General features: G+C 36.3%; 1 protein-coding gene across 1 annotated transcript in view; it reads left to right on the forward strand.

Annotated features, from left to right (window-relative positions):
* The window catches only part of HOOK1 (hook microtubule tethering protein 1), a 73,762-nt gene that overhangs the window by 16,942 nt on the left and 32,320 nt on the right, over positions 1-24,500 (forward strand). The window contains exons 4-9 of the mRNA XM_060084118.1: positions 5,737-5,787; positions 7,122-7,254; positions 14,722-14,789; positions 15,977-16,039; positions 16,972-17,055; positions 22,658-22,824. Coding sequence (XP_059940101.1) covers positions 5,737-5,787; positions 7,122-7,254; positions 14,722-14,789; positions 15,977-16,039; positions 16,972-17,055; positions 22,658-22,824 — 566 coding nt within the window. The remainder of the gene's footprint in view (positions 1-5,736; positions 5,788-7,121; positions 7,255-14,721; positions 14,790-15,976; positions 16,040-16,971; positions 17,056-22,657; positions 22,825-24,500) is intronic.

Consider the following 24,500-nt stretch of genomic DNA (forward strand, 5'->3'; position numbering starts at 1 on the left):
GTATATCTTCTTTGGAGAAATGTCTATTTAGGTCTTCTGCCCATTTTTGGATTGGGTTGTTTGTTTTTTTGTTATTGAGCTGCATGAGCTGCTTATAAATTTTGGAGATTAATCCTTTGTCAGTTGCTTCATTTGCAAATATTTTCTCCCATTCTGAGGGTTGTCTTTTGGTCTTGTTTATGGTTTCCTTTGCTGTGCAAAAGCTTTGAAGTTTCATTAGGTCCCATGTGTTTATTTTTGTCTTTATTTCCATTTCTCTAGGAGGTGGGTCCAAAAGGATCTTGCTGTGATTTATGTCATAGAGTGTTCTGCCTATGTTTTCCTCTAAGAGTTTGATAGTTTCTGGCCTTACATTTAGGTCTTTAATCCATTTTGAGCTTACTCTTGTGTATGGTGTTAGGGAGTGATCTAATCTCATACTTTTACATGTCCCTATCCAGTTTTCCCAGCACCACTTATTGAAGAGACTGTCCTTTCTCCACTGTACATTCCTGCCTCCTTTATCAAAGATAAGGTGACCATATGTGCGTGGGTTTATCTCTGGGCTTTCTATCCTGTTCCATTGATCTATCTTTCTGTTTTTGTGCCAGTACCATACTGTCTTGATTACTGTAGCTTTGTAGTATAGTCTGAAGTCAGGGAGCCTGATTCCTCCAGGTCCATTTTTCGTTATCAAGATTGCTTTGGCTATTCAGGGTCTTTTGTGTTTCCATACAAATTGTGAAATTTTTTTGTTCTAGTTCTGTGAAAAATGCCAGTGGTAGTTTGATAGGGATTGCATTGAATCTGTAGATTGCTTTGGGTAGTAGAGTCATTTTCACAATGTTGATTCTTCCAATCCAAGAACATGGTACATCTCTCCATTTATTTGTATCATCTTTAATTTCTTTCATCAGTGTCTTATAATTTTCTGCATACAGGTCTTTTGTCTCCTTAGGTAGGTTTATTCCTAGATATTTTATTCTTTTTGTTGCAATGGTAAATGGGAGTGTTTCCTTGATTTCACTTTCAGATTTTTCATCATTAGTATTTAGGAATGCCAGAGATTTCTGTGCATTAATTTTGTATCCTGCAACTTTACCAAATTCATTGATTAGCTCTAGTAGTTTTCTGGTAGAATCTTTAGGATTCTCTATGTATAGTATCATGTCATCTGCAAACAGTGACAGCTTTACTTCTTCTTTTCCGATTTGGATTCCTTTTATTTCCTTTTCTTCTCTGATTGCTGTGGCTAAAACTTCCAAATCCATGTTGAATAAGAGTGGTGAGAGTGGGCAACCTTGTCTTGTTCCTGATCTTAGTGGAAATGGTTTCAGTTTTTCACCATTGAGGATGATGCTGGCTGTGGGTTTGTCATATATGGCCTTTATTATGTTGAGGAAAGTTCCCTCTATGCCTACTTTCTGCAGGGTTTTTATCATAAATGGGTGTTGAATTTTGTCGAAAGCTTTCTCTGCATCTATTGAGATGATCATATGGTTTTTCTCCTTCAATTTGTTAATATGGTGTATCACGTTGATTGATTTGCGTATATTGAAGAATCCTTGCATTCCTGGAATAAACCCCACTCGATCATGGTGTATGATCCTTTTAATGTGCTGTTGGATTCTGTTTGCTAGTATTTTGTTGAGGATTTTTGCGTCTATGTTCATCAGTAATATTGGCCTGTAGTTTTCTTTCTTTGTGACATCCTTGTCTGGTTTTGGTATCAAGGTGATGGTGGCCTCATAGAATGAGTTTGGGAGTGTTCCTCCCTCTGCTATATTTTGGAAGCGTTTGAGAAGGATAGGTGTTATCTCTTCTCTAAGTGCTTGATAGAATTCGCCTGTGAAGCCATCTGGTCCTGGGCTTTTGTTTGTTGGAAGATTTTTTATCACAGTTTCAATTTCAGTGCTTGTGATTGGTCAGTTCATACTTTCTATTTCTTCCTCCTGATTCAGTCTTGGCAGGTTGTGCATTTCTAAGAATTTGTCCATTTCTTCCAGGTTGTCCATTTTATTGGCATAGAGTTGCTTATAGTAATCTCTCATGATCTTTTGTATTTCTCCAGTGTCAGTTGTTACTTCTCCTTTTTCATTTCTAATTCTATTGATTTGAGTCTTCTCCCTTTTTCTCTTGATGAGTCTGGCTAATGGTTTATCAATTTTGTTTATCTTCTCAAAGAACCAGCTTTTAGTTTTATTGATCTTTGCTATCGTTTCCTTCATTTCTTTTTCATTTATTTCTGATCTGATTTTTATGATTTCTTTCCTTCGGCTAACTTTGGGATGTTTTTGTTCTTCTTTCTCTAATTGCTTTAGGTGCAAGGTTACGTTGTTTATTCTAGATGTTTCCTGTTTCTTAAGGTGGGATTGTATTGCTATAAACTTCCCTCTTAGAACTGCTTTTGCTGCGTCCCATAGGTTTTGGGCCGTCGTGTCTCCATTGTCATTTGTTTCTAGGTATTTTTTAATTTCCTCTTTGATTTCTTCAGTGATCACTTCGTTATTAAGTAGTGTATTGTTTAGCCTCCATGTGTTTGCATTTTTTACAGCTCTTTTCCTGTAATTGATATCTAGTCTCATAGCATTGTGGTTGGAAAAGATACTTGATACAATTTCAATTTTCTTAAATTTACCAAAGCTTCATTTGTGACCCAAGATATGGTCTATCCTAGAGAATGTTCCATGAGCACTTGAGAAAAATGTGCATTCTGTTGTTTTTGGATGGAATGTCCTATAAATATCAATTAAGTCCATGTTGTTTAATGTATCATTTAAAGCTTGTGTTTCCTTATTTATTTTCATTTTGGATGATCTGTCCATTGGTGAAAGTGGGGTGTTAAAGTCCCCTACTATGATTGTGTTACTGTCGATTTCTCCTTTTATGGCTGTTAGTATTTGCCTTATGTATTGAGGTGCTCCTATGTTTGGTGCATAAATATTTACAATTGTTATATCTTCTTCTTGGATCGATCCCTTGATCATTATGTAGTGTCCTTCTTTGTCTCTTCTAGTAGTCTTTATTTTAAAGTGTATTTTGTCTGATATGAGAATTGCTACTCCAGCTTTCTTTTGGTTTCCATTTGCATGGAATATCTTTTTCCATCCCCTTACTTTCAGTCTGTATGTGTCTCTAGGTCTGAAGTGGGTCTCTTGTAGACAGCATATATATGGGTGTTGTTTTTGTATCCATTCAGCCACTCTGTGTCTTTTGGTGGGAGCATTTAGTCCATTTACATTTAAGGTAATTATCGATATGTATGTTCCTATTCCCATTTTCTAAATTGTTTTGGGTTCGTTATTGTAGGTCTTTTCCTTCTGTTGTGTTTCTTGCCTAGAGAAGTTCCTTTAGCATTTGTTGTAAAGCTGGTTTGGTGGTGCTGAACTCTCTCAGCTTTTGCTTGTCTGTAAAGGTTTTAATTTCTCCATCAAATCTGAATGAGATCCTTGCTGGGTAGAGTAATCTTGGTTGCAGGTTTTTCTCGTTCATCACTTTAATTATGTCCTGCCACTCCCTTCTGGCTTGTAGAGTTTCTGCTGAGAGATCAGCTGTTATCCTGATGGGGATTCCCTTGTGTGTTATTTGTTGTTTTTCCCTTGCTGCTTTTAATATGATTTCTTTGTGTTTAATTTTTGACAGTTTGATTAGTATGTGTCTTGGCGTACTTCTCCTTGGATTTATTCTGTATGGGACTCTCTGTGCCTCCTGGACTTGATTAACTATTTCCTTTCCCATATCAGGGAAGTTTTCAACTATAATCTCTTCAAATATTTTCTCAGTCCCTTTCTTTTTTTCTTCTTCTTCTGGAACCCCTATAATTCGAATGTTGGTGCGTTTAATGTTGTCCCAGAGGTCTCTGAGACTGTCCTCTGTTCTTTTCATTCTTTTTTCTTTATTTTGCTCTGTAGCAGTTATTTCCACTATTTTATCTTCCACTTCACTTATCCGTTCTTCTGCCTCAGTTATTCTGCTATTGATCCCATCTAGAGTATTTTTTATTTCAGGTATTGTGTTTTTAATCGATGCTTGATTCATCTTTAGTTCTTTTAGGTCCTTGATAACTGTTTCTTGCATTTTGTCTATTCTATTTCCAAGATTTTGGATCTTGGAAATAGAATCTTGGATCATCTTTACCATCATTATTCTGAATTCTTTTTCAGGTAGACTGCCGATTACCTCTTCATTTGTTAGGTCTGGTGGGTTTTTATCTTGCTCCTTCTCCTGCTGTGTGTTTTTCTGTCTTCTCATTTTGCTTATGTTACTGTGTTTGGGGTCTCCTTTTTGCAGGCTGCAGGTTCGTAGTTCCCGTTGTTTTTGGTGTCTGTCCCCAGTGGCTAAGGTTGGTTTAGTGGGTTGTGTAGGCTTCCTGGTGGAGGGGACTAGTGCCTGTGTTCTGGTGGATGAGGCTGGATCTTGTCTTTCTGGTGGGCAGGTCCACGTCTGGTGGTGTGTTTTGGGGTGTCTGTGGACTTTTTATGATTTTAGGCCACCTCTCTGCTAATGGGTGGCGTTGTGTTCCTGTCTTGCTAGTTGTTTGGCATAGGGTGTCCAGCACTGTAGCTTGCTGGTCGTTGAGTGAAGCTGGGTGCTGGTGTTGAGATGGAGATCTCTGGAAGATTTTCGCCGTTTGATATTATGTGGAGCTGGGAGGTCTCTTGTGGACCAGTGTCCTGAAGTTGGCTCTCCCACCTCAGAGGCACAGCATTGACTCCTGGCTCCTCAATTTGGGATGATTTGTTGTCTATTCATGTATTCCACAGATGCAGGGTACATCAAGTTGATTGTGGAGCTTTAATCCGCTGCTTCTGAGGCTGCTGGGAGAGGTTTCCCTTTCTCTTCTTTGTTCTCACAGCTCCTGGGTCTCAGCTTTGGATTTGGCCCCGCCTCTGCGTGTAGGTCGCCGGAGGGCGTCTGTTTTTCGCTCAGACAGGACAGGGTTAAAGGAGCAGCCTCTTCGGGGACTCTGGCTCACTCAGGCCAGGAGGGAGGGAGGGGCACGGAGTGCGGGGCGAGCCTGCAGCCGCAGAGGTCGGCGTGACGTTGTACCAGCCCGAGGCGTGCCGTGCGTTCTCCCAGGGAAGCCGCCCCTGGATCCCGGGACCCCGGCAGTGGCGGGCTGCACAGTCTCCCGGAAGGGCGGTGTGGACAGTGACCTGCGCTCGCACACAGGCTTCTTGGCGGCGGCAGCAGCAGCCCCAGCGTCCCACGCCCGTCACTGGGCTCCGCACTTTCAGTCGCGACTCCCAGGCTTTGTTTTGTTTCCACCTCCCTGTGCCATGGTATGAAAATTGCCTCTAGAGAGAAGTCTTAGACTAGTGTAGGGCTCACCTTTTTTTCCTTCTCTTAGAAATTAGAGTTCTATATTGTCTTTTGGCTAAAGCGTGAAAACAATATTCCTTGTATTTTGTCCTGTTTTCTAGTTGTTTGTCGTGGAGAGTAAGTCTAGATCCAGTTACTCACTCATGACTGAAGGTGGACATGCTCATAGCTAAATCTTTTAAGTTGGTACTTGAATTCGTTGTGGCTCACTTTAAATACAATCACTCTGGTTCAACTATCTAAGGAAGAAGACATTTTTTCTTTAATCAAACTCTGAATAAAGCTTTGATATTTAAAAACCATTATTTGTATTTATAGAACTCTAAAATATGTTTTTGTTGTCATTTTTATCAGGAAGGTTTTATTGTATTTCACCTTGACATATATTTTCTTTCATTGTTAATATTAAATTATTTCTTTTTTTTCCTCCATTAGGCTAGTAATTTAAAGAAGGTACTTCAAGGAATTATGGGTTATTACAATGAGGTATGAAAATCATCTGACTTTGTTCAAATATAAAATACTCTGTGATAATTATATTGACACTGAAAAATGACTTGGCTTTTTGTTTATAACATTTTACTGGTATATAATTCATAATTGAAATATATTATGATTTTTCCATTTTTAGAACACTCAAATTTTGTTAACATAAAGGGGCTAAAAAGTAATATATTGATTTGTAAAATAATGTTTCTATATTGATACTCTTTAAGTTGATTTTTTTCTCAAATAAAATTACTTTCATCTTTATATAATTTGATTTTATGCAGTGCTATAAAGTAGACCTTATAACTAAAGTACTTCTCTATTTAAAGCATTGTTTTGATATTTCTTTCCAATGTAAATAACAGCAAAGACATACTATGAAATTATGCTTGTGCAAGTGAATTGGGAAAAAAATGCAAAATAAAAGTAGTATTAAAGTCACATTAGATAATGCTTTATTCAAGTGATTTGTTTTTCTTATTCAGCATCTTAAGAAGTTCTCTAGCAGGATTATTTGATATAAGAAAATTTATTGCTTAACGTGTAAAAGCTTTTGGTTTGGTTTTGCCATTAAAGGATTTTGTTTTTACTTTTTAAAGTTTTCATACAATTGAACTTGTAGTTTCTTGCAAATAATTTTAGAACTAAAATTTTTCAATTCATTAATGCCTAAAACTCATTTTGAAGTTTTTTTTTTTTTTTTTTTAATGGCAAGAATACTTTTTAGTTTCTTGAAAAAAACAGCCTTGGCAATTCCCTGGCAGTCCAGTGGTTAGGACTTGGCACTTTCTCTTCCAGGGCCAGGGTTCAATCTCTGGTCAGGGAATTAAGATCCTGCAAGCTGCATGGCACAGCCAAAGAAAAAAGAAAAAAACAATCTTAAAAGAAAAAAAGATAGAGCCAGGAAAGATTAATCCATTAGATTTGTTGTTCATTTGGTTTATTTTGTGGTTCTCTGTTCATTGAATATGTATCAAAATATTATGAATTTTCTTTGACTTAAGTCTGTTTATTTTTTTATGGAAAAGCATAAGTTTTACCATAATAGATCAGGCCAGGGGCTTCTTAAACAGTTGCTCTCTCTGACAGTGGGGTGAAGGATATTTGTTATAAAACCATTTTAGTTGCTTTTGGTTGGCTCTCAAAATTTTGGGAGGTTGCTTGAACTTTACTAACTGGTTTTAGTCAATAATTGTGGGTTTATCATTTGTTAATTTATCTGAGTCATTTCATGAACCTATTTATAATTTATTTTCCTTGTAATAATTCAATGTAGTCAGTTCTCTGTAGCCTACAAAAATGAGTGATCTAATTTATTTTTAACACTGCAGTTTTTGGGACAACAGATTTCTGAAGAACTTATCCCTGATTTAAACCAAATAACTGAATGTTCAAATTCTGTGGAGCTTGGGAGGTTGCTCCAGCTTATTTTAGGTTGTGCTGTCAACTGTGAAAAGAAGCAAGGTAAGTGAATTTCAATCATTTGAGGATATCTACTTTCTAAAGACAACCTACATTGTTATAGGAAATCGCATAAAAATGTACTGTTGTAGATTGGTGGAAAGCACACTGAAATGTAAGCCAGAAGATCTGAATTTGAGCACAGCTCTGTCATTAAAAAGCTATAAATCTTCAGTATCCTAACTGTACCTGGATTCTGAGATTCGTATTCAGTGGCTAAATAAAATGTACTTTAATTAGGTTAATTTAATCAATGCTTAGGACTTAGTGGATATTCAATAAAAATTGTACTTATTTATTTGATACATTATCTCTTTAACATGTGAGAGACAGAACCTTAGGTTGATTCAGATTTTCATAAATGATTATGCAGCTACTAAATTAAAATACAGGCTTCTTCAGATGATATTCTGCTCTTTTCAGAAGAATGCTTCCAAAGTATCCTCCAGATAAAGATAAGCAGTCTGATGATATAAATGGAATTGGTGTGCTATGTTGGTATATATGAACACAGTGATCCATATCCTGCTGAGTACAAAAAGAACATTTTTGGTTGAATGTAATGAATAAAATGTGAACTGAACAGACCAAGGTCTACTTCCTTGAGGGAGTTGCATCAGTCTGGGAGATGACATTTTTTTTTTTTTTTTTTTGGCGGTACGCGGACATCTCACTGTTGTGGCCTCTCCCGTTGCGGAGCCCAGGCTCCGGATGTGCAGACTCAGCAGCCATGGCTCACGGGCCTAGCCACTCTGTGGCATATGGGATCCTCCTGGACCGGGGCATGAACCCGTGTCCCCTGCATCGGCAGGCGGACTCTCAGCCACTGCGCCACCAGGGAAGCCCTGGGTGATGACATTTTTGATGCTGATGTTTTTTGCATGCTCATCCAAAATTGGCCTTAGGACATCACCTTCATAAAAGAATGTTGGGTGCTGAAGTTTTTAAAACATTTTAAGTCAGAACCTTAGAAAACACATTCAGTGTTATCTAACTAATGAAGAGAACATATGAGACAAGATAAATTCAGTAAGAATCAATTCAGGAAGGAGAAAAATGAAACACATGGAATCAGCTATAGTTTATCATAAGAAAGGGTTTGGGTATCAGAAAACTTTCATATTAGTCCATCTCTATTATTAACTGGCTGTTTTTTTTCTAGGTCAAGTCAGTACTTCTCCATAGGCTTTTATTTCTCATAGATAATGTCAAAGGTCTCTATATTAGGGTGTTTCTGTTGTTTTGTTTTGTTTAATGAAAGTAAGAAATGTTTTCTTGTGGAAAGTTAAAACTTCTATAAATTTTTAACTACAAATTGACAAATCGTAATTCTTTTATGAATTAGCAATTTTCTGTTACTGTGATCCTTTTTATTTTTCTATTTAATGCTTTGTTTCTATTTCAATTACTGGTTACTTATAACATCTTTTTGCTTAACTTTAGCATGTTTGTTGGTTTTAATAGTCTTTTTCAGAGAACCATCTTTGGGCTTTGATTCATTTTGTTTGTACTATTTAATATCTATTCTGTTATCTCATTGCTTCTATTGTGAGTTAATCAGTTCTTTCTATTCTAAGCTATAATTGATGTTTTAAGCTATAATTTTCCCTTAAGTTTTGTTGCCTCCTATAAATATTGATATAATATGTAGTATTTTCATAATTTAGTTTTAAGCATAACTTAGCAATTTTTACCTCAGATCTTTAAAGGGAGGCTCAATTCCTGGGTATATAAATAAAAGTTTAGCAAGTAATAAATATAAAGAAATAGTTTAATTTTCATTATTTAGAAAGTCAGGATTATCTAATTGGATTTATTTTTGGAGGTATGTGTCTGGGGTCTCAATTTTTAGGAGTGAGCAGATAAATGGAAAAAAACTTGTAGTAATTTAATTAAAATGTAAAACCAAAACACATCCATAATATAAACCACCTCCCACATATTTATACTTTTCAGTGAGAATTGATTTTCAAAATGATTCAAAGGTATTGCAGCAGTCTTAATCTTGAAAGAATTAACTAATTTGGTTAACAGTACCCTGTTTATCTTGGTGTGGAAAGAGAAAAATTTTATGAAGGTTTCAGTAGACTTGAAACACTCCATTATCCAACAAATCCAGTTAAAAGAAATCATTCCATTGCTTGTGCCTCATCTAGTTAATTCTTCCCCCTCCGACACACACACACAACCATAGAATTTAGTGGTCAGGTGCATACCAGAATCTATCAGAATTTTTTTCCAGTAATTGGCTTCACAAATAAAAGAGAGATTTAGAGAACTTTTAGAAGTCTTCCAAAAGTATCATTAAAACAATAAAAGCATTAGAAAATAATAAATCCTTAAAATTTTTGGAAAATTGTTTTAGGTGGAGAACATACAGTTGCTGTTGATCTAAACCTGCGAATACAGGAAAAACTCTTTCTCATGATTCATCACTTCTAATTGTGACAGAATCAACTTATTGCACTCCCACACTGTGTGTGTGAGTGTGTGTTAAGGTATAAGAATCTCCTTAAGGTGAGATTTGGTGAATGTTGAGCAGGTGTTTGCAGGAAGCTGTATAAGTCTCTTCATTGAAAACCTTCCTGAAATGAACTAAGTAGGTGATAAATAAAACTTTCTGAGCTTAGATCTTAAGAGTTCACTGAATACAGGCATACCTTATTTTATTGAGCTCTGCTTTATTGTGTTTTTCACAAATTGAAGGTTTGTGGCAACCCTATGTCCGACAAATCTATTAGCACCATTTTTCCAACAGCATTTGCTCACTTCATGTCTCTGTGCCACATTTTTGTAATTCTCACAATATTTCAAACTTTTTCATTATTATTATATTTATTATGGTGATCTGTGATCAGTGCTTTTTGGTGTTACTATTGTAATTGTTTTTTTAATTAATTAATTAATTTTTGGCTGTGTTGGGTCTTCGTTTCTGTGCGAGGGCTTTCTCTAGTTGTGGTGAACGGGGGCCACTCTTCATCGCGATGCGTGGGCCTCTCACTGTCTCGGCCTCTCTTGTTGTGGAGCACAGGCTCCAGACGCATAGGCTCAGTAGTTGTGGCTCACGGGCCCAGTTGCTCCGTGGCATGTGGGATCTCCCTGGACCAGGGCTCGAACCTGTGTCCCCTGCATTGGCAGGCAGATTCTCAGCCACTGCGCCACCAAGGAAGCCCTATTGTAATTGTTTTGAGGCACCATGAACTGCACCCATAGTAACATGGTAAACTTAATCAGTAAATGTTATAAATGTTGTATGTGTTCTGACCACTCCACCAACCAGCCATTTCCCCATCTCTCTCCCTTCCTCAGGCCTCCCTACTCCCTGATACACAATAATATTGAAATTAGGCCAGTTAATAACCCTGCAGTGGCCTCTACATGTTCAAGTGAAAGGAAGGGTCCCAATCTCTTACTTTAAATCAAAAGCTAGAAATGATTAAGCTTAATGAGGAAGGTATGCCGAAAGACAAGAGAGGCCAAAATCTAGGCCTCTTCCACCAAACAACCAAATTGTGAGTATGAAGAAAAAGTTCTTGAAGGAGATTAAAAGTGCTGGTATAATAACACACCGATGATATGAAAGCGAAACAGTCTTATTGTTTATAGGGAGAACATTTTAGTGGTCTGGATAGAAGATCAAACCAGCCACAACATTCCCTTCAGCCAAAGCCTAATCTAGAGCAAGGCTCTGACTTCAATCTTGTGAAGGCTGAGAGAGATGAGGACAGTGCAGAAGAAAAGTTTGAAGCTAGCAGAGGTTGGTTCATGAGGTTTAAGGAAAGCCATCTCCAGAACATAAAAGTACAAGGTGAAGCAGCAGGTACTGATGTAGAAGCTACAGCAAGTTATCTAGAAGATGTAGCTAAGATAATTAATGAAGGCCACTATATTAAACAACATATTTTCAGTGTAGACAAAACAGCCTTTTATTGGAAGAAGATGCCATCTAGGACTTTCATAGGGAGCTAGGAAAAGTCAGTGCCTGGCTTTGAAGGACAGGCTGACTCTCTTGCTAAGGTAGATGGTGACAGAGTTGAAGCCCGTGCTCATTTATCATTCTGGAAATCCTAGGACCTTAAGAACTATGCTAAATGTAATCTGCCTGTGTTAAAAATGGAACAACAAAGGCTGGGTGATAGCACATCTGTTTACAGCATGGTTTACTGACTATTTTAAGCCCACTGTGGAGACCTACTTCTCACAAAAAGAAGCATTCCTTTCAAACATTACTGCTCATTGACAAAGCATCTGGTCACTCAAGAGCTTTGATGGAGATGTTCAACAAAATTAATGTTGGTTTCATACCTGCTAACAAAACATCTATTCTGCAACTCATGGATCAAGAAGTAATTTTAACTTTTAAGTCTTGCTATTTAAGAAGTACATTTTGTAAGGCTATAACTGCCATAAATAGTGATTCCTCTGATGGATCTGGTTTTCAAAGTACATTGAAAACTTTCTGGAAAAGATTTACTATTGTAGATGCCATTAAGAACATAGGTGATAAGAGGGTTCCCTTTTCTCCACACCCTCTCCAGCATTTATTGTTTGTAGACTTTTTGATGATGGCCATTCTGACTAGTGTGAGGTGATACTCATTGTGGTTTTGATTTGCATTTCTCTAATAATTAGTGATGTTGAGCATCTTTTCGTGTGCTTTTTGGCCATCTGTATGTCTTTTTTTGGAGAAATGTCTATTTAGATTTTCTGCCCATTTTTTGATTGGCTTGTTTGGGGTTTATTTGATATTGAGATGCATGAGCTGTATGTATATTTTACAGATTAATCCCTTGTCGGTTGCATTGTTTGCGAGTATCTTCTCCCATTCTGTGGGTTGTCTTTTCATTTTGTTTATGGTTTCCTTTGATGTGTAAAAGCTTTTAAGTTTAATTAGGTCCCATTTGTTTATTTTTGGTTTTATTTTCATTACTCTAGAAGGTGGATCAAAAAAGATCTTGCTGTGATTTATGTCAAAGATTGTCCTGCCTGTGTTTTCCTCTAAGAGTTTTTATAGTATCCAGTCTTACATTTAGGTCTTTAATCCATTTTGAGGTTTTTTTTTGTGTATGATGATAAAGAATGTTCTAATTTCATTCTTTGACATGTGGCTGTCCAGTTTTCACAGCACCGCTTATTGAAGAGACTGTCTTTTCTTCATTGTATATTCTTGTCTCCTTTGTCATAGATTAATATACCATAGGTGTGGGGGTTTATCTCTGGGCTTTCTATCCTGTTCCATTGTTCTATATTTCTGTTTTTGTGCCAATACCAAACAATTTTGATTACTGTAGCTTTGTAGTATAGTCTGAAGTCAGGGAGCCTGATTACTCCAGCTCTGTTCTTCTTTCTCGAGATTGCTTTGGCTATTCGGGATCTTTGTGTTTCCATACAAATTTTAAGCTTTTTTGTTCTAGATTTGCAAAAAATTCCATTGGTATTTTGACAGGGATTGCATTGAATCTGTAGATCACCTTGGGTAGTATAGTCATTTTGACAATATTGATTCTTCCAATCTGAGAACATGGTATATCTTTTCATCTGTTTGTGTCATCCTACACTGTTGGTGGGAATGTAAATTGGTACAGCCACCATGGAGAACAGTATGGAGGTTCCTTTAAAGACTAAAAATAGATTTGATCCAGCAATCCCACTCCTGGGCATATATCCAGAGAAAACCATAATTTGAAAAGGTACGTGCACCCCAGTGTTCATTGCAGCACTATTTACAATAGCCAAGACATGGAAGCAACCTAAATGTCCATCAACAAATGAATGGATAAAGAAGATATGGTACATATATACAATGGAATATTACTCAGCCATAAAAAAGAATGAAAGAATGCCATTTACAGCAACATAGATAGACCTAGATATTATCATACTGAGTGAAGTAAATCAGACAGAGAAAGACAAATAGCATATTATATCACTTATATGTGGAATCTAAAAAATGATACAAATGAACTTATTTACAGAACAGAAACAGACTCACAGACCTAGGAAGCAAACTTATGTTTACCAAAGGGGAAAGGTAGTGGGGAGGGATAAATTAGGAGGTTGGGATTAACATATGTACACTACCATATATGAAATGGATAATCAACAGAGACCTACTCTATAGCACAGGGAACTCTACTCAGTACTCTGTAATAACCTATATGGGAAAAGAATATGAAAAAGAATGGATATATATGTGTATGTATAACTGAATCACTTTGCTGTACACCTGAAATGAACCAACATTGTAACTCAACTATACTCCAATGTAAAATAAAAACTTTTTAAAAATAAAGGAATGTTTCCCTTGAGGGGAAGAAAAAGAACATAAGTGATTGATGGGAAGAGGTCAAAATATCAACATTAACAGGAGTTTGGAAAAAACTGATTCCAACTCTCATACATGACTTTAAGCAGTTCAAGACTTCAGTGGAGGAAGTAACTGGATATGTGGTAGAAATAGCAAGAGAACTAGAATTAGAAGTGGAGCTTAAAGGTATGACTGAATTACTGCCATCTCATGAGAAAATGTTAACAGACGAGTCGCTTCTTATGGATGAGCAAAGAAAGTGGTTTCTTGTGATGGAATCTACTCCTGGTGAACATGCTATGAAGACTGTTGAAATGACAATAAACAATTTAGAAATTAAATAAATTTAGTTGATGAAGCAGCAGCAGAATTTCAGAGGATGGACTCCAATTCTGAAAGAAGTTCTACTGTGGGTAAATGCTATTAAACAGCACTGCATGCTACAGAGAAGTTGTTTGTGAAAGGAAAGGTCAATTGACATGGCAGACTTCATTGTTGTCTTATTTTAAGAAATTGCCACAGACACCCCAGCTTTCACCACCACCCTATTCAGTCAGCAGCCATCAACATCAAGATAAGATCCTCCACCAGTAAAAAGGATTACCACGCACTAAAGTCTCAGATGATGGTTAGCATTTTGTTAGCAATAAAGTACTTTCTAATTAAGGTTTTTACATTGTTTTTTTAGTTATAATGCTATTGTCACTTAATAAACTACAGTATTGTGTAAATATAACTTTTATATGTACTGGGAAACTAAAAAATTCATGTGACTCACTTTATTGTGATAATCGCTTTATTAGGGTGGTTTGGAACTGAACTTGTACTATCTCTGTGGTATACCTGTACATGTGAATTCATCTCATAATACTGAATATTTATCAAGAGGAAAGAAATTGTCATAATTGTTTTAACATTAATTGCAATTTCTTCTTTTTTTCTTCCTTGTCAGAAAATTAGAGATTTTCTTTAAAACATTTATAGATATTTTTATGAATATTTTCAGTTCTGCTTATTTGTTTACAATGGACATATTTTTTGTGGTAAAATAATATACTTGCATAAAAAATTATGTGTAATGAATTTTTATGTTAATTGAATGAATAGATTTCTGTGGGTAAAGAGTAGGGTTTTTTCAGATCTGATTTTTTTTTAAATCATAGAACATATTCAAAATATAATGACACTGGAAGAGTCTGTTCAACATGTGGTCATGACTGCTATTCAAGAGGTAAGCTATATCATGATCACATATGTATGAAAATCCTAAACGAAATTATATAAAACTGTTCACATAGATTTTATGGATATATATTTCATTGCTGTATAAACGAGCCCTTTATAGTAGGTTTACTTATCTTTGGCTGTTGTGTCGTCCCTTCTTTATTTTCCCCAAAAATTTCTTAGAAGGACTTCAAGCCCAATTGTAGTACCTCTGCATTTTAAAAATTAAATTAACATTGTCAGTTTCCTTTAAATAACTCCAACTAAGCAGGATAAAGAGCCTCTTCCCAGTTAGGAGTTTTATAACTTCTCTTTTTTTTCTGCCAGGTAGAGTAATCTTTTCTGAAATTTTAAAGTGTGTGTGTGTGTATGTATCTCATATGCATTATCATAATGTTAGAACTGTGAGCAAATATAGTGAAAATTAGGTTTCAGAGCCAGATAACCTGGATTCAAGCCAGTCTAGTTATCTGAGTTCTACCATAGAGATTCAGAATTCATTCGGTGCATGTTCATTCTTAAAATCAGAACAAAAGGCTGAGCTGAAGTCAAGTGAAGAGGAGGCCTGAGGGAAAGTTGAGTGAAGGGTTAGTGAGGAAAACATAGTTTGGAAGAGGCATGACTTAGAGGGAGACAGCATCTAGGACTTTAGAAGTGTGTATACTCTGAGTTTGCATTGCTGGTTTGAATTCAAAACATCACTATGCATAAATCTGCCTTTCATATGCAGAAAAGTTATTTTACAGGATCCTTTTTTGTTTCATATAATTGTAACTCCTACTTTTAAAATGACTTCTCAAATTAGGAATTTTGCCACATCACTCATTTAAAGCTCTAGTTTTAAAGTGCCAATTCATGTTATGGAAAAATATTTTTTTTTATTATGTGATGTGTTCAGTTTTATTTAGTAATTCATTGTTTAGAACTTGGATTATAATTTTTCAGTACATTAGTATTTTAAATATATCTAAATATTACAAGCACATTTTACTTATGTCCTCACTAATGTAATGCTTGAACATTGTGTTATTTAGCTTAAACCTCTATTCATTTTTTATTTGAATAATACAAGCATCATCAAATTAAGGCAAGGAAAAATTAAACATAAAGCATTTTACTGTCCTTTCAAGTAAACATATTTTTTACTGTGTAAGTCTTACTTTATTGTACTTAATTTTACTATTTTAATTCTAGTTGATGAGTAAAGAAATAGTGAGCTCTCCTACAAATGATGCTGTTGGAGAATTAGAGCAACAGGTGAGTGTTTTAGTATGTGAGGAAAATGTTGCAAACAGTGATAGAGTTCCTTTGTCAATTACTATCTTAAAGGCTTACATAGGAGACCACATACAAGATTATTTTCTTCCATGAAATTTAGTTTATTCTCCTATAAAATCTTAATTGACTATTATGCATTCCTTCATGAATGCAAGTAGTGTACATCTCCAGAGTTTTTAATGATCATGTTTGAAGAGATGAGTGGCATTAAACTTTCCTGACATTTGTTAATACATATGTGGCCCATTCTGTATAGTTACATAATTAAATAGTACTTAAAAATTCTGCTTAATTCTAATTTACCTAATAAGGAAATATGATTTTTGTCACAGTTGCTTTCCTCTAATACTGAAGAATTAACTCAAAGGTCCTGTACTCAAGGCTTCTTTCCCTGGTTGTTTTACACAGTTGTTTTACATGGAGGAAAAGGCACACTCCTCCTTTGTATAACCCAGTCTGGGTTATAAGGGGAAGAGTAAGAGAAGAGGTAAATGCATCAAATACTTTTCCTGTTATATTTTTGGACATCTGACTTTCATGAGTGTCACCAGCCATCTCAAGAAGTATTTCAAATTAAAAAAAATTTTTTTCTATAAAAATTTTATTTAAATGTAAACATGCTGTGCTCTAAATTTTTTTCTGTGATAAAAATAAACAGTTCATCCTCTAATACTCTGTTTTAAATATTTCACAAAGATTTACATAAAATTTTATTTCCGTGGGACCTTAGCCTTAAATGTTAATGAGACTCTGTTGATATTATTTACACAAAACAACATATTACTACTTGTTAATAGGTAAATTTTAAAAGCATTTCCAACATCAGTGTATATATGTGTTTTGATAAAAGTATATTTTTCAATTTGTTTCAAAATGTGATTTACTAAGAGTTAGGACATCTTCCATTTCAGCTTAAAAGGGCCCTGGAAGAACTTCAGGAAGCACTAGCAGAAAAAGAAGAACTGAGGCAAAGATGCCAAGAACTAGACATGCAGGTATGGATCGAAGAATAATTTCCTTTTTAAATTTACAGGAGTCTTATTTTAATTAATTAATTAGTAAAGTGTTTTGGAGGTTGGGTTTCACTTTATGGAGGGACCATTGAAAGGGTCTGTTATAGGCTTGACTCTTCAAACATGAACTTTATAATTTTTCTTTTAGAGTTGAAAATTGTTTGCTTAACTACTTCATTGAGAGGGTCATTCTAATAGCAGAATTTCAACTGCTTAGATGACGCCTTAGTTTGTTTTGTAAAAAGGGGAAACTAAAGTATCTACTTTATAGGGTATGAATATTAAGTAGGGTCCTTTATGGAAATATTTAGAAGGGCTTGACCCCCAATAAATTTGAGATCCAAGTTTGTTTTGCTAACATGTATGTGTATATGAACACATGTATGTAATTCTTGGGTTCATATGCACATACGTGTTAGCAAAATAAACTTGGCATGAGAGACAGTAGTTAACAGTTAAAGGAGTAGATTGTCAAACCAGGCTGCCTACATTCAGAACCTGGTTATGTTACTAGCTGGTTGTATATGCTCAGGCAAATTGCTTAATTTCTCTATACTTCATATTTCTCTTTTTTTTTTTTTTTTTTTTTTTTTTTTTTTTTTTTTTTTGCGGTATGTGGGCCTCTCACTGTTGTGGCCTCTCCCGTTGCGGAGCACAGGCTCCGGACGCGCAGACTCAGCAGCCATGGCTCACGGGCCCAGCCGCTCCGCGGCATGTGGGATCTTCCCGGACCGGGGCACGAACCCGTTTCCCCTGCATCGGCAGGCGGACTCTCAAGCACTGCGCCACCAGGGAAGCCCCATATTTCTCTTTTGAGAAATGATCTGTTAATAGTATATATCTCCCAGAGTGATAATTACATTTAAATGAATTAATATACATAAAGCACTTAAAGCAGGGCCTGGCGCATAAGGGCTGTGTATATGTTTGCATGTATTGTTATTATTGTTATGTGAAAATTATGCAATAAGTCTCGAAAAATTATACAAAGATTTAAATGTACCATCATATTATGCTGTATGTAAATTGCACTTTTCATTCAAATAATGAGCTACATAAATAATTGACTCTGAAAAGTGTGAGGACAAGGAACAAAGGTTGTGGTAGCATTATCCTTGCTTGATGAGATAAATATCTAAAGTGATAGGGCTGGGTAATATTTCTAACGTTCAAGGGTCTGCAAATAAGGAAACGAGAAGTGACTTGGTCAGGGTGGCTCAGCTACGTAGCGCAGTGACAGTACTGGAATCCAGATCTTCTAACGTCATCTTTAAACATCACTCCTCTATGTTTGAACAAAGCCAGTGTTTATATTTGAACGAAGCTAGTGTCTCAAAATTATGAGAACATCTACCTTTTCTCCTTTTTTCTTTCCTAACCACACTCACCTTGCATGTATATCATCACATATACGCACAGACGTGCACAGCATCAGAGATGTTTTATTTTCAAGTAAGATTATATCCTCTCTCCAGAATACCTCATATAAAGAATAGAGGATTGAATCATTCAGGTATTACCAGTCTCATGTAGGACCTCTGTACAGTTTTCTGAGAAATTCTTATTCAAAAAAGAACACAGGGCTTCCCTGGTGGCGCAGTGGTTGAGAGTCCACCTGCCAATGCAGGGGACACGGGTTCGTGCCCCGGTCTGGGAAGATCCCACATGCCGCGGAGCGGCTGGGCCTGTGAGCCATGGCCGCTGAGCCTGTGCGTCGGAGCCTGTGCTCCGCAACGGGAGAGGCCACAACGGTGAGAGGCCTGCGTACCGCAAAAAAAAAATAAAATAAAAAAGAACACAAAATTCTGTGTTAAAACATTTCAGTGTTTGTAATAACACATGATGGAGAATATGTGATGATCTGATTTTAGTTGAAAAGTGTAGACATCCCAAGTTTTGGCATTTTAATTCCAGTATCAAAATAGAGTCAACCCTCAACTATCTGCTACACATGTGAAATGAATAGAATCAAAACTGCGTATAATCAAAACAAAAATAATTAATTTAACAATATGAATTTCACACAGGTGTATATGATACATACCCCAATTTTATAAGGAAAATTATTTTTGAAGAATGTTTACTTTTAATCATATGTTACTTGAGAGTGATTCTAAAATTTGGGGGGAATTCTTTTTTAATACCCAACCAAATGAACTAAAAAAGAAAAATAAGCTGCAAAGAAATTCACCAAGGGCAGGTGAACAAACAAAAAGGCATAACCTAATGAAGTTAAATTAAAAGCTAGTAATCAAGGAAAGAAGCAGGCATATGATGTTGACAGAGGTGCTGCACGGCAGGAACCTGCTGTTCTTCCTTCATCCCCAGCCCATGCAGGGGAATCAACAAAAATCTTGAGACTTCTCACAGTAATCTACCCAATCAGAAGGAAGTTCACGCTATGAGTCCTTCATTTTCTTTGGACTGGGGAAGAGTGGAAACGATGGCTAAGAAGAAACTAAGGGCCTGACTCTTTCTGATAGGAACAAAGGCTGTAGGGCCACACACTGAATTGGGGAAACAGTCTGATGCCCAAAGGAATTTCTCCATGGGAATGGAATATACTTCTCACCACCCTGGTATGAAGTACTTAAACCTCAGAAGTGAGAGCCTAGCCCAGGTGTTATAAAAAGATTGCCTGTTGTCTCAGCTGCCCCCATGCGCCGCCCCCCCCACCACTATCTTCCCTGACCATTCACAAGGCTATATAGAGAGGTGGAGAGAAAACTGTCCCAACTATTACCCAGAGGGGAGAACATACTGGGCCATGGCTTACAGTGGAAAGGGTGTCCAAGAAGTCTTCAACACTATGCCAGAACAAACAGGGTATCTTAACTGCCCACAAAACATGAACTAGATGAAAAGAATCAAAGCATGACATCTCTGTGAACATTACAGACTAAAACCAAAAACAGATAAGAGCATGTAAAAGACAACAGCCAAGCTTGGAAAATAACTTTCACTTCATTTAGGATTACAATTTCATAAGAACACATCAATAGAATAGACTAGGTGGTAGGACAACAAAGTGAAGATTTAAAAGGAAATTGCAGCTAGATAGAAACAAATCAGTGAATAATGTTTAACACCAAGCCTTACCCTAGTTAAGCTATCAGACGTCAAGAATACAGGAAAAACAACTCAGTCAGTCAAGTAGAAAAGGTAAATCACCCACAAAGATAAGAAAATCAGGCTCCCCTACAACTTCCATGCCAGAATATAGAGGAGCAATATCCACAAAATGCTGAGGCAGGGAAACAGCCTTAACTGAGGAGTGCAGGTGCAAACTCACCTTCTTGAAAAAAAAACTGCTCATTGACACAATCCAGTTAGCAAACATGTTTTCATCAGAATAAAGAATGCAAGAACAGAGGAGATTCTGTAGTGAAAGGTCTGGTGATGAAGCGCGATCCATTTAAATCAAGATCTGTGTGAGTTCTGTGTAAATTATGGCTATAGATACTGGGACAACTGAAATTATGACTCACTAAGTCAGGAGTAAGGCCTGATTATGCGTACTTTAAAAAAAGAAAGAAAAAAAAATCCACGTGAGAATTTGATGTAGAGTTTTGAGAAACTTTCACATAGTTTTGGTCCAAGATGATTATGGGGCCTTGGGGCAAGTTAGGACGGGTTTATCAACCACGCTTTACCTGCCTTTCCCAGTCATTATTCATACCACCTGGCAGCAGTAGGTAACACTACTTCAGTTACTGCAGTAACAGAGGCTGGTTATTCTTGCTTCTAGTATGTTAGAGAAAAGCATACTTTTACCCAGCATTGTGTAAGATTCAATGAGGCAGTGATTTTCAAACTTAAGGTGTCTACAAAGTATGTGCAATTGGGCACAACGTGATAAAGAGGACTCCAGCTATAGAAGTTTACTTTATATTTTAATTTTTAAAATAAACAATTATGATAAAAATATTAAGTCTGAGTGATGTGAGAATATGAGTATTATTTTTGAGCTTTTTTTTTTCTTTTTTAGCTTTTTGAACTTTCTGTCTCTTTTAAATAGCTCAGAGAGAGACAGAGACAGAAACAGAAAGGGACAGAGGCAGGTACAGAGTGAACCTAAACAAAATATCACCATGGCATCTTGTTAAAAGAGATGCCTGGAACCACCACTGGACACTCTAAGTCACCCATCTGGGATGGGTCCAAGGAATTCGCATGTTTAATACCCCCCTCCTTCATATCTGTGATAAAGGTGGCTCTAGAACCACAGTGTAAAGCATGGATAGGAACAAGGTTGGTTACCCACTTGGTATTGAAAACTAAGTTTGCCCATGATTCTCTCCCTTCTTCAGGGGATTCTTACACAGTTTGAAGACAGGGTATTGTTTCTCCTCTACCAGTCTTTTTACAACAGCCCCTACCTTCAAGCTAGAACAACATAATGTTTTCTTTGTGGGCCCCCAACCCCCCATAGTATACTTCCACCAAAGCACCACATTTTCTGTCCTGTAATTGTTTACATTTCTGCTGTAGCAATCTTAAAAGGGCACAACCTCTCATTCTTTTTTGTATCCCAAACACTTAGGATTGTACATGACAGGTCATAGTCACTAGACTGCTTGCATGACAAGAATGGATGCATGCACTGAATTTAGGAAGAGAAACTGTTTCCTCCTAGTCTGTCTGGGAACAGTTTCCCAGCCTTTGTTTGTGTTCCTCATTTGGAGGACAGTGTTTGTAACTTGCCTACACTGTATTTAAGACTATAATTTGATTGTAATTTCCTGTTATTAGCTTGGTGTGTCAATATGTAGTCCCATTCCCATAAATGGACTGAATTGATTATACCTTTTGAAAATATAAATAGCAAACTTGTGCATTAATATACTATAAGTTATGGGAGGTCAACCTTTTTTCAAACTAATCTTAATAAAATCACACATAAACTTCTAGTCTTATAAAAGGTCACAGCCTCAGCTGTAAATTTTTAAAGATGTTTTTAAATGAAAAAGAAATAAAACTGAGAGAGCAAATCATGCTTGTTAACATAAATATGTAAGTAAAATTAAAAATGTATCAAGTACTGATGTTGATGTGATTCTAAAGTTACATGATTGTATCCATTTTAAATAGTTTCAGTGCGCAGTTGCTTTCAATTCAGGTTTTTATTACTGATTCATTAACCAAATAATGTGCCTATTGCCTGAAGATGTGATGTGTAACTGATAATTTTCTACCAGGAACCTAAAATGGTAACTTTGTATATATGTGTGTATATTTTGGCTTACTAGGTAACAGCATCCTAAAAATTTATACCTAAAAGGGAAACAAATTAATTTTTTGAAGTTCATTGGTATTTAGAGATTTTGGAGACTTAGAAACATTTTCTTCTCAGAACTAAAGCAAGCATAACATTTGAAAGATATTCTTATATGTATTAACTCTGTTTTCTCTGTATTAAGAAAGTTGATTTCTTCTGACCCAAATCTCCCAGACCCAGAACTCCAGAGTTCTAAGGATTCTTAGACATTATCTAGTTGGCTTGACCAAGCTATTTAATGGCTTGGTCAGATTTATTCTAAGCTTTTTTGCTATTGATGCTTATGTTTGTGTATTTGTTTTTTAGGTGACAGCACTTCAAGATGAAAAGAATTCACTAGTTTCTGAGAATGAGATGATGAATGAAAAACTTGACCAGTTGGATGGCTCTTTTGATGATCCAAATACAATGGTTGCAAAAAAGTATTTCCATGCACAGTTGCAACTAGAACAATTACAGGAAGAAAACTTCAGGTAACATTTGTAGTGTAAATCATTTTATACAGTTTTATTAAAATAGTAGCTAAACAATCATAATATCAACAACTAATTTTTAAGCATTACAAAGCATGTTTAGGATTAGTATCCTAAAAATACTGTTGAAAATACTGAATGGTGTAAGTGGTTCCTGCCCTCATAGGGCTAACAGTCCAGTTTGCCAAGTAGGATACATATGTAAAAAACAAAACAATTCAAAATAATGTGTGATAAGGGCCAAATGAAGGCCATAGGCAAGTCCAAGAGTAGTTTAAAGGAGTGATTGCTGAAGCCTGGGGAGAAGGGGGAGTTTCTTACGTAGGAGAAGGAACTTGATAATAAATGGAAAAAATGTAAATCTTAAGCTAGAGAAGATGCTTTTATATTTCTCCTTTAAAAAGAAGTGTACATCTAACCTTTAATAAAAATTGATTGTCTCTTATGTGCTTACCACTGAGCCTTGCACTATAAGGCCGTGAGAGTAGGTGCTCCAGTTGTACTGTATGTATTTTTGTTGTTGTTACTTTATTTTGATATGATTTCAAACTTACCAAAAAAGTTGCAAGAATAGTATAAGGAGCTCCTTTATACCTTTCATTCAGATTTGACAGTTGTTTTACAGTTTTCTTCATTTGCTTTAACAGTCTCTTTACATAATCATATATATATATATATATATATATACACACACACACACACACACACGTTAGTTTTTGGAACCATTTGAGAGTAAATTGGAGACATGCCCCTTTACCCCTATATACTTCAGTATATATTTCCTAAGAAAAAAGATATTCTCTTATAAGTCACAGCATAGTGATCAAAATAGTGAATTGGTCATTGATACAATATCATTATCTAATCCACAGATCATATTCAAATTCCAGCAGCTATTTCAGTGTCCTTTATAGGTAATTTTTTTCTTGGTTCAGAATCTAATCCAGGATCATGCATTGCATTTAGTAAATGGGTCCATTTATTGATAGTAATGGATATTCAATGGACAATAGTTCCATTACTGTCATCATTTTTTTTTTTTTTTTGTGGTACGCGGGCCTCTCACTGTTGTGGCCTCTCCCATTGCGGAGCACAGGCTCCGGACGCGCAGGCTCAGCGGCCATGGCTCACGGGCCCAGCTGCTCCGCGGCATGTGGGATCTTCCCAGACCGGGGCACGAACCCATGTCCCCTGCATCAGCAGGCGGATTCTCAACCACTGCGCCACCAGGGAAGCCCTCATCATTTGTTTTGATGTTTAAATTGTCCCAGATTTGACCACTGAGAAACCTTTTAATTTCAACATGTTGCTATCCTTCTTTGAGTATTTTCTTACTTACTGGCACAACAAAATGTTCCAGACTCTTCTTATTCTTCCTCAACTCTAGAATCAGCCATTTCTCCAAGAAGCCCTGATTGCTTTTTAGTGGAGAATGTTATTTAGAAACAAAGACCTATGCTCCAGATGAAATTTTCTGTCATTACGTCTGAGCCACCTTGGTGTACAGAGCTAGGAAATACGCTTGCACAGATTCATACCAGTCCATGTTCGCACACGTGCGTATATGCACATATCTGCACTTATTTTCATACCTACAATTATGAACAATGAGTTCATCTTATCATCTTCCATTTTAGTCCAGTGACTTCAGGGTTCATTCTGATTTTCTCCATTTC

This window comes from Mesoplodon densirostris, chromosome 2 (genome assembly GCF_025265405.1).
Source record: "Mesoplodon densirostris isolate mMesDen1 chromosome 2, mMesDen1 primary haplotype, whole genome shotgun sequence".
NCBI classification, from domain to species: Eukaryota; Metazoa; Chordata; class Mammalia; order Artiodactyla; family Ziphiidae; genus Mesoplodon; species Mesoplodon densirostris.